Genomic DNA, 10,888 nt, shown 5'->3' with positions numbered 1-10,888 from the left:
TACCAGAAATTCTAAAGTAATAATAAAGACAAAAGACATGTACATCTTCTTAAGATATGGAATCAAAGACTAAATTGCATCAAGAATTACCAAATTATAACCAAAGTCAGATGTGATACAGAGGGGGGAAAAAGTTTATGAAGAGGAGCGACACCCTAAATTTCTAAATGCACGATTTCTTTTATATTGATTACTAAGCACTAAAGTAATTTTTAGCAATGCATTATCATGTATAAAGTTGATCATGAATAAAAAGTAGATTACCTAAAATATAACACAAATAAGTTTTTTATAATATATGTTTGTCATTTTAACGCAAATAAGTTTTTCCTAACAATAAAATAAAAGGAAGAAATCCACATCCCTACATGTCATGTTAGTTATTTAATTTTCTTTCTTTATGCATTATTTCAGACTTTGCTTTTATTCTAAATGCTCACACAAATTCATCAAAAAAGTATATCACATAAATCATACTCCTCTTCAAAAGTTGTTTAATGTAGGCTCATACATTAGAAAGTGATTTTACATAATAAACTCCAAAGTGATTAATGTAATGCTATGATTTAAAAGCAATATGGATGAGAAGATTAATGGTATCTAGGAAAAGTCAAAAATAAAAATGAAGATCAATTGTTGAAGCAAAAGTTCCACTTCCTAAAACTGATTTAAATTTTTTACATTTGATTGATTTAAATCAAATACATTTCATGGTACAATCTTTTCTTTCAATATACATATATACATTAAAAATAACTAATTCAAAATATCATTATAATACATATATTTCAAAAATAACTAATTCAAATTTTTGTTTCTTCATCCTGAAAATTAAACTACTAATGATTTCACCCGCGTACAATGCATGTGCATGGTACACCTTACAATAAAAGAAGATCTCTAGTTTAGATTCAAGCTACAAATTATTTAATTTATTATTATCATCACCACCACCATCGTCAACTTGTCAGTCATTATTATTATTCTGAAGGGGGGAAAAAGAAACGCTTTGAGTTCCCGTTTACATATTTCTGTACCGATTCACGCCTTTCCAGTTTTTCTCGCCCAAAAAATGGTAAATAGGACTATAAACTGTTAAATGCAGACTGATACTAAGGTGGCGGTCAGGAATTGGATTATGAACTGTTAAATGCAGATTGATACTTAGATGACTGTCCCCATATGGATTTGGATCCGAAATTCAAGTTTACTCGACAAAATAATGCAATGGCCCATAATGAAAGTCCAATTTCATCTCATGAGCAAACAAAAGCCTTTGCGAAAGCTACAAATATTAGTGAAGGAACGCAAATTACAAGTTCAGAGTTATCCACGGAATAAGCTAACTAATGTCCGTCAATCTCTCTCTCTCTCTCACAAAGCAGTTTGTTTACCTCTCTCTTTCTTCGCCATATTAAATAATTAATGACACTAAGGACATTGAATAATTTATAACAGTTGATTCCCAATGCCAGAAGACCTCAATAGATCAGACGTCCTGTTAAACATAGATGGGTAAAAATTCAATGGAAATTTGGAACCATAGAAACGATCTCTCGCCCAAGATATTTAGATTCACAACTCCCAATTTCTGTTTACAGCTCACAATATTGTACACCTGTTGAGCCCCACAGCAGCGAAAAGTCTTTTGACTTTAGGCAACAATCCCGACATAAAACTCAGGCGAGTTCGAGCAGCAACCTGCTGCATATCCTGCTCGTTATTAACTAAATCCTGATGATGTTCGTCATTGTTGTTCTCAGTAGCACTTTCTTCTCTCTCTCCAACTCCAGCTTCTGAAATTTCTCCAGGATTCTTGTCAAAGAGTCCCTTATACTGGTTGCGAGCCCTCCTATGCACTTCCTGCTTTGCATCCAAGTATGCAATTAAAATTTTAAGAAAGCAATGTTAACACACAATTTGTAAATCAACCAACCTGTTCTTCCCTTTTAAGTTTGAGAAGAGCTGCTTTTGCAGTAGGCTCAGATGACTTGTCAATACTCATCATCTGCATAGCAATCCAAAATGCAACTTGAGGAGGTACATAGCTATGGTACCCAACTATTATTAACATAGAAGACAATTACCTTGTTAAGATCATTTCTTGCCTCCTCAAAATCTCCAGCTGTCATGTAGGCCATTCCACGTCGATAGAGAGCTTTCACATGAATAGGATTTGCATCCAATACCTGCATTACAAATCAGTTGTCAGAGCAAAGTTTGACTTGGAATGAAATCACCCAGAGTGATCAAACTTTAGTCTAAGAGGCTTCAGTAGAACGCTAACACATCTTTTTCATACAGCTAGGAAACTTTTAATTTCGGAGGCAAGTTATTTACCTTGTTGCATTCCTCAATAGACTTCCTGCAATCTCCCATTTTCAAGAAGCATGCAGCCACATTTAGATGCAACAGATTCTGGAACAACTCAAATCACATTAGAGACCAACTATTCTAGATAATGTGAAAGCAACGCGTTGAAAATGTCATCAATCCAGAGAGACATGTCTATTAAGTAGCAAGCAGATATAAGCACTCTTACTCTTGTATCTGAAAATTCTTTTCCCTCGTCATCATCTTGAGGATTAACATGCTTAAATTCTCGCAGTACCTGCAAAAAAAAACCCAACACCACTGTTCTAGATCTTCATTCAGTTCAACATAACTTCTTACCAACTACTTAAGGAAAAAAAGGGTCACCACGTGCTATTTATCCTGATTTTATCAGCAAGGACTGCAACTACGTAAGGTGGGACAGAAGAACAAAACTAGTTGCATAAAACCAACAAAAGTAGTATCTGATTTCCAAATAAACAAGACACATAATGCAAGCTTAAATTTGGACAATGAATGCTGTATAAGTTGAGAAAACATAAAGTTATCGAGACTGAATGAGTTACCACATGCCTTCTCATACTTTGCCTTGGCAAGTTGATATTTTCCTTCTTTGAAAAGCCTGTTACCCTGAAAAGGGTATACAGAATAAATGAGCTTCATTTGGACAATACATATTGTTATGCATGCAAGAAGTCTCAAAAGCCTGCCCTAATAGATGGAAATTCACTCTAAGTGAAGTCATGTTTAAATGAGGCCCTTCAATAGACCATGTGGAAATAATAATTCAACTGTGGGCACTGAATCGACCCTCAAAGTCACTTAGAATAGTGCATGGCATATATTAACTAATAACCACAATGACAGATGAGGACAGCTGATAATTCTCATACAATGCTAATCACAAGAAATGATGATAATAATGGATAGCAGCAGTGGTAAAACAAATAATATACATTGACAAGGAAAAAGACAATATAAACAAATAGTACTGAACAGGCTGAAAATAATGTTCCTCAGAACCTGTCCAACTAGTTTAAAATCATACCGTGCCTTTGATCTTCTCAACATCTTCCATTATCTGTCTGAAGTTGAAACCAGTCCAGTCCTGCAACCAAAAATCTTGTCAAATAATAATTAATCATTTAATGCAACAGGAGGATGTACAATGAGAAACATGAAAATATTAAAGTCAAATGAGACTGTCAGCCTGTTTGATGCATACACCAAAACTTTAACTGGTTGGTATCATCATTGGACCAAATATGATAAAATTTTTATGTTACTAATTCTAGAAACATAATGGAGGGAACTAAAGAGGCATTGATCTACGGGTCATCCACTGCCCGTTTCCTTAACTTTCTTATACCCAACAGAAAGATAAAACTCTAAAAAGGAGTTCTCTATCAACAAGTTTATAATCAGAAAGTCTGCCCATGTGGACCATAAAAAACCGTCTATTCATTCTCCATTAACCTATCTGCTACTTAAGGTTTCACAATGCCACCCAAACTTAAATGAAGAAAGCATAGAACCCTGACGCTTTTTGCTGGTCATGTCCCCAGTAGGGCTGTAAACGAACCAAGCCCTTAATGAACAGTTCAGGCTTGATTCGTTTAGGGTTCGATTTTCAACAAACTCGAGCTCGAATTCAAATAGGAATTAGGATTCATTTATAGTATCAAATCGAGTTCGAACTTGTAGATATTCAGCTTGTTAAGGCTTGATTTGACTCGAATAATTTTTAATATTTTTATATAAAATAATTTAACAATATTTTATATAAAATTATATATTTATTATTTTATCATATAGATATTATATATGTATTAGTGATACTATAAAAATAGAAGAACTGGATAAATTTTCGAGCTCTCGAATTGAGCTCAAATCCATTGAATGTTAAATCAAATCGAACTTGAGCTTAGATTTTGAGCTCATATAGGATTGCAGTTCAAATTCGAGTTAAAAGTTCAATTTAATCGATTCGTTTATAGCCCTCCCCAGTGTAGCAGTTACCCTACTCTCCAATTGCTTTTATGGTCTACAATTCTGTTAATTTACAATGAATGACCAATCATTCTTTTCAATCTAATCCTCAGAAACTAGATGCTCCTTAGAAATTTCATAAATCCATGATACAACATACATCTATAGTAATAAGATTCTTCTTTAAGTTTTCACAAAAGAATACATGTATCACTTAGTTACCTTTGGCATCTCAAATTCAAGAAGCTCAATCTCCCATTGGATATGGGCACCTTCAGGAACATTAGCTGGCCTAATGATAATGTTAGAAGAAATGTCAAAAGGATGCTGTGCAATAAAGCATGAAGTTTCAGAAAGAAAGACATAAAGCTAAAATATTAAGGACTACCCATGCATTTTCAGATTATACATAGCAGGCCCAACCCAATGCTTGAGGTTCCTGCCAATGAGGTCTGGGAGTGCCTAGGTTTTTATGGCCTTAGCCCCGCACAGGCAACTTCTCTATTTAACCATGAAGTCCGAGGTTACCCATTGAGTAATTTTACTTTTGTGTAAAGACTTCTATCATTCCCATGCAAAACATTTTTTCTAAGCAAATTTGTTATAACCTTTGAAACTTGTCATAGGCATATTCAGGAGGACACGTGACAACAGCTAACTCTCCAGGCAACATCAGACGAACACACATTTCAAACCCTTCAGGTACCTACACACATTGCAGAAGATGAAATTTGCAATCAGACTTAAACATAAGATCAATAAATCAGTGCAGTGTCCTCCCTTGCATCTATGCAAGGCATGGAACTAGATACCTAAACCGATTTGAGGATAGTAGAGGGGAGACGGGTGGGGGAAGGACAGGCTAGAAAAAGAGATATTTGAAATATGTGCTCATATACAGTAACTTGACTTACAAGCCCTTCCCCAGAGCTGAACTCCAGAGGCTGCCCATGATTATCAACTTTTGTATCATAGAAAACTGTCTTTGCCCCATTAAGAAGCATGCCTTTGTAATGGACACGTAATAAGCTATCATGAAGAGGGCAATCCATGGGGAATTCACCTAACCATGAAGAGTTAAGAAAAGCATAAGACGTTATTATTTAGTCAAAATCAGATAAAACCTTGAAACTCCTGTAAAGATATGACAAAGTTATCGAGATACCCTTTTAACCATTCATTTGTAGCTTATATGCATATTTACAAACATAGAGACTTGATAGTTGCAGGGAGGCACACTAAAAACATGGAAATATAACAGGATAAGCAGTCAGAAATTCAGAGCTATATTTCACAGGAAATATGAGCGTAAACATTCTGGCCCAAAATGAAACTATGGATGTCTTCGAATTGTCTAAAAGTTCATCAGATCTCGGATTTGACAAATAACAATATGTCATAAGAGGTTCTAAGTTCAAAATATGCAAAAACATATAATGCCGATCTCCAAAATGTAGAAAAAGGAAAAGCAAACCTCTTCCATCACGAATGCGACGCTTGATAAGGCGTCCATCTCCAAGCACATCACGGACCTACAAATGCCACAACCAGAAGTTAGAACATCCTCTGTCATTTCGCTACCATAATAGATTGCAATACTGCATTAACAAGGCATGCTTTCCCATGATTCATGGACATAATGAAATGTGATTATTCGGAATGCCACTTAGTAGGATTAATTTTTGAAGATCCAAGAAGTCCCTAGTAATTCCCCATAGACAAGAAGGATGACATTCATGATTCAATGAAAAAAGAGCAAAATTTAACCATTTCAAACTCCAACTATCAGAAATTTATATACAAACATTCAATCAAACACATCAAAGTACTACTGCTGGCGCGCCATGGAACAACTCCAAGAAAAACAGAGGGGAAAGAGAAGGGATTAAGGCTCCTATAAAATTTAATTTGAAGACAACATCTCAGCCACAGTCAAGCACACAAATATGATTATCGACACATATACATGTTAAAAAACAAACATGCGCGGCATGCTCTGGGCAAAATATGAATATATTAAACAACTACAGGTTTGTGAAACTCAATTTCTACCTGAACAAAGTGGACAAGCTCCACCTCAAAATAAATTTCTTCCACTCCTTCTACAGCAGAAATCAGAGGAGTTTCCGTTATATGTTGACCAGTAACATAAATTACTGCCTTCTCACCACGTGACATTGTTCCTATTCCCATTTCAAGCCCTTTAGGTATCTATGTCAAAATACACAAGAATATAAGAAAAAGTTTGTGTGAGTTGTCATGACACAGGCAAATAGGAACTGAAATTCTAGGAAGAAAATAAAGAAAAGAAACGAGTAATTAGGATAGTAATTTCACAAATGTGGAGAACTCAGTAAAATGCTTATTTTGCAAAGTGATGAAATAGGAATAGATACACAGGAAGAACAAAAATCAAGATAATAAGCATGAACCATAAAGAAAAAAAAATGGAAGAAAATGGTATAAAACTCACCTCAGATTTTCCCAAAGTAAAATGCACTGGTTGCTTAGCACGTGACAAGACCATTTTTCCTTCCCCTGACCTTGCTGAAATCCTAGAAACAAAGATAATATTCCAGTTTCGCCAATGTCAATTGTCAAATATCGACTACAACATGATCATGGTAAAGACGAATATGACACACATAGCAATCAAGGAAGGCAACAATCAATTCCTACCAAGCTTTTACTTCATATGGCTCCCTTGGTGTTTCCCAGCCCTGTCCTTCCTCTATTACCTGGTCAGGAAAAAAGAAGATAAAAACCACTAAACTTGTGAAATGCACTAACAAAAATCAACTTTGGTTTCATTTGCTTTGTACTTCTTTCCATAAGCTTTTCCAACCACTTTGACCCCAATCACCTGAAGTTTGTTAACACAACCAATATTAATAACCTATTTTGGTTAGTATCTAAAGTAATTTCCTCCGACATTCACCACTCCTGCAAGATTTTGTTTTGCTTAACATAACTAGAGCAAGTTCTTGTCAACTACTTGATTCCAAATAGAGCAAGTTCTTAAGCATTTAGTAAAAGAAAAATCCTTGAGAGCTGTTATATTCACTTAGGTTGCAAAGCAGGTGAACAAAAGTATTTCTTTATTACTTTTTTGAGTACTTGATTTTCAAAACTCCATCACACTCTTTCAACTAATCCTTTTGCAAAATGTGGTGAGTACACTGAACCCAACAGGCTATCTCTCTTACAGTATTATTTACATTTCCTATTGCCATGCCTTCAGTAGATTATTTGTTGACTAACGATGCAAACTGCACCTAAAATGGAGACATTGAAGAATTTACAAAATTTTGAAGCTGATTGCCAATTTCACCTTCTTCAACACTCCCAAATCTTCGCTGATTACCTGAAAATTCAAAAGATTGGAGCACATCTTAGCATAATTAGATGGGATCTGAAGAAGACATGTAGGAAAATAACAAAGTGTAAGATATTAGACAGAAAAGGCAGAGACGAGAAGACACAAATGCCCAAACACACTAACAAAAATATAGTTGGATTCCATAGAGAAACTTTTAACTATAAAATCGCATTGGTAAAATAGTTGACTAAGCGCTTTGTACTTTATAATCCATTCGCTAGGCTTCATTATCATCCTCAATATACTATAAGAAATGCTAAAACATCTATATAAATCATCCGAAAGGACTCAAAACCAACAGTGCAGTCAAACTTATAGAACAACCAACAATATCCAATAGAATAACAGATTGCACAAGGATTAAACACCAATATACAGACTTCGTTTGAGTATTATTTGAGAAATATTATATAAAAACAAGCACACACACATACTGGGAGACAATACAGAAACTGACTTGTCATGGGAAAATGAACCATTGAGATATTGTTTCATTTGTCTTGAATTTGGCGGCTCAAATGAACAACTTATTCTACAGGAGTCTTCTAGACCAAGTACAGGCATATATTAATGAAGCCATCAGCAAATTACCATGGTTAAGGACATTGTACAGAAAGATATTCTCACAGTTAATACCAGTAATTGACGAGAGGACTATGAGAGCAATTCAATATAACAATTCTTTGCTGAAACACCAAGAAATCAGAGTGACATGCATAAGTTTTGTACATTTAAAAGTGATACAACATAGCAATTCATGGACATATGCTTGCCTTGACTTTTGAGAAATCTATCAGCTCTATCTCAAAATGAAGTTCAGAATCCTTTGGGAATCTATCATCCACTGAGACAGGGCAATCCTCCTCCCCGTAATGCATTTCAGGTTTCATTTTAAACTGCAAGCCAATATCACAAATCCAACTAAAAAGATTAGCAAAACTATGTTTCAAAAGTAGCGGACACTTTTAGGCCTTAGCCAGCAACTGGAATATTCTCGTCCCTTGGGCACTTTACAATGCAGATCTCATGAGTCAAATTTCTGTTTTTACTAAGCCAAGTCATTGAATTAAATTTAAATATTCCCAATGTCCTGAAAATTTAAAAAATGATTACAAAAGAAGATGGAGTAGCAGGCAACTGCATAAGAATCCAAATTTCCTGAACACACCTGCATTTACACTTTTAAAAAAGGTTTGACATGCAAATATGTTTCAATATTGCAACTCAGTCATTTAACATTTTTTTCCTATATGACATCTGTAGTGCTCTGTCCCACACAAGCTTCCAAGTCTTCAACTAAAGAATGAAACAAAATAAATAAGCAGAATCTTTAAATATTGCTTTGTGGTCATAGCCCAGATATACAAGCTTTTACATCATCACAGTCTATTACAGTTGAACTCGTTAATAATGGTACAATGTGTGCAACAATAGATTAAAAAATCTTTAACAAATGAAACCATACAGCCCAGCCCAAAAAAATGAAACATCTTTTTGGGCCTACAACAGTAATACCATTCAATCCCAATTCTACAAAAGAAGGTTGAGATAAAGACCATTGCAACTTCATCTGTCAGCATGGTAGGGATTCCTTCCAACAGTCCTAATATCATCTTGCTTTTCCCCAAAACATGCCTAATTGGAGCACCATTGCCTGTCAAAAGAGGATAAAAAGCCTTTCATAATCAATGGGAATGTAGAAAGTAGTTAGTAATTTTATTACCAAGGGAACACTATATCTTAACAACATCCAGGTATATCTGCATCATTAAGTTAACAAAAACAGAAAGATATCCCCAGAAGCCCAGTATAATGTTGCTCTCCCATTCCGGATGTAGCAAAATAATCCGCAGGGATATTCAGACAGCAAAGGAGCAGCAGAACTGTTATGACAAGTTCACATAGCAAGAAACCAGAGTAAACCCAGAGAACAGTCTAGCTTCTTAAAAGCACATGCACTTAAGAGGTTTCAGGTGACCCATCAGTTGCAATACTAGTTCTAGTAAAAATCAGAGTTCTAAAACCCTCTATTCTTAATTTCTCCTAAAACCTTCAGACTTCTATCTTGTGTCATAATTTTACCACCACAGTAAGATGACAGAATTGATGCTGGAACTCACCTCCAAATTCTCTTCTTGTTGACTGGACAACAACACCATCCAAGGTGCGAATTGTGCAATGATAAATGACCTGCATATTGGTGCACAATTTATTAAGCATCATTTGGCACCATCATAGGGAGGACATGATTTTGTCATGGAAGTACTGTAGGAACACTTAATAGGTCGTTGGCACTCGCAAGTTAAAGCCAGACGTCGTCCAACTAACAAAACCATTCAAGACAAAAAATCCACCAACCTGATCACCATCAGCAGGGGTCACTTCTCCGCCCCCTGGCCTTATCACAGCTTTCATCAAACTTCCCGGCACAATCTTCTTCTTCCTATGCATAAGGAATTACTAAATCAACACACAACCAATAAAAAATTACACAGCAATAAGCAAAGGTAATAGATAAATAAATAACTAAATATAAACAAACTGACCATTAGAACAAACAGACCATTAGAGAAAGAAAAGACGAAAAGGAAGAATATTTGACCTTTTATCTTCATCAGAAGTAGGTTTTTTCTTTTGGGATTTATAATCTGGCAGCCTGTCTTCATCCGTAGCCATGGTCGCTCGATTCAACTCTTTCTCGAAGTTGTGATCTTTGATTTCAGAACTTGAAGAACTTGAACTTGGAATTGGTTAAAAAGCCGAGCAACGAAAAGGCCTAGGCGAAGATATCGAGAATAAAAGAGGGAATGTAGTTAGGAACAGTACTTTCGTCCCCTATCAACACCATTAGTGTGTGGATTGTTTGGTCATTTCGTCCCCTAATGGGTTGCACGTATTTCTGCTGCAATTTTCCTGACCATGCTACCCTTGGATTTCACTTTTACCCTCGATGGAGTAATTAGCCAAAAGAAATAGAGTTGGCTTTATGGTCTTTTGGTTCGATCAACTCTTTTAGCCACACCTGCTGTATTATCATTTATGACATAGTTTGACTTTCAATTTAGCGGTGCGGTGGAGCCTGCCTTCAAATGAGCGAGTTTATACTACTTAGCATATCTTTTTGTGTTCCTACTACGATGGATAGATTATTTCTGCACAATTTCTGCTTCCAAGATATCTGAATCT

The 10,888-nt window shown here is 35.5% G+C and overlaps 1 protein-coding gene across 2 annotated transcripts; it reads right to left on the bottom strand.

The window, feature by feature from the left end:
• Positions 1-1,440: 1,440 nt before the first annotated feature.
• LOC113699389 (peptidyl-prolyl cis-trans isomerase PASTICCINO1) lies at positions 1,441-10,512 on the bottom strand. Of its 2 annotated transcripts, none has more exons than XM_027219737.2 (20): positions 10,305-10,512; positions 10,061-10,145; positions 9,823-9,892; positions 9,259-9,356; positions 8,476-8,598; positions 7,655-7,687; positions 7,003-7,061; positions 6,797-6,878; positions 6,376-6,534; positions 5,798-5,855; positions 5,238-5,386; positions 4,932-5,029; positions 4,546-4,615; positions 3,383-3,442; positions 2,908-2,964; positions 2,543-2,611; positions 2,341-2,418; positions 2,088-2,189; positions 1,937-2,008; positions 1,441-1,863 (listed from the first exon to the last, which is right to left on the bottom strand). In XM_027219737.2, exons 1-20 carry the CDS (start codon positions 10,376-10,378, stop codon positions 1,603-1,605), a joined length of 1,857 nt encoding a protein of 618 aa, XP_027075538.1. In that variant the 5' UTR covers positions 10,379-10,512; the 3' UTR covers positions 1,441-1,602. The 2 variants fall into 2 exon arrangements, with proteins under 2 accessions (XP_027075538.1, XP_027075539.1); XM_027219738.2 differs by having other exon boundaries at positions 10,061-10,162; positions 10,305-10,444.
• Positions 10,513-10,888: the final 376 nt, after the last annotated feature.

The sequence above is a fragment of the Coffea arabica genome, chromosome 7c (assembly GCF_036785885.1).
Source record: "Coffea arabica cultivar ET-39 chromosome 7c, Coffea Arabica ET-39 HiFi, whole genome shotgun sequence".
Lineage (NCBI taxonomy): Eukaryota > Viridiplantae > Streptophyta > Magnoliopsida > Gentianales > Rubiaceae > Coffea > Coffea arabica.
This window is presented reverse-complemented; position numbering and strand designations above follow the sequence as displayed.

Bases quoted from the DNA above. Each gene is read 5' to 3' on its own strand.
- LOC113699389 (XM_027219737.2), bottom strand. From the start codon at position 10,378: ATGGCTACGGATGAAGACAGGCTGCCAGATTATAAATCCCAAAAGAAA. The intron at 8,599-9,258 runs GTCTTTATCTCA...ATTGGCTTGCAG, and splicing joins TGACAGATGAAGTTGCAATG to TTTAAAATGAAACCTGAAAT. The intron at 6,535-6,796 runs GTGAGTTTTATA...ATTTTGACATAG, and splicing joins TTACTTTGGGAAAATCTGAG to ATACCTAAAGGGCTTGAAAT.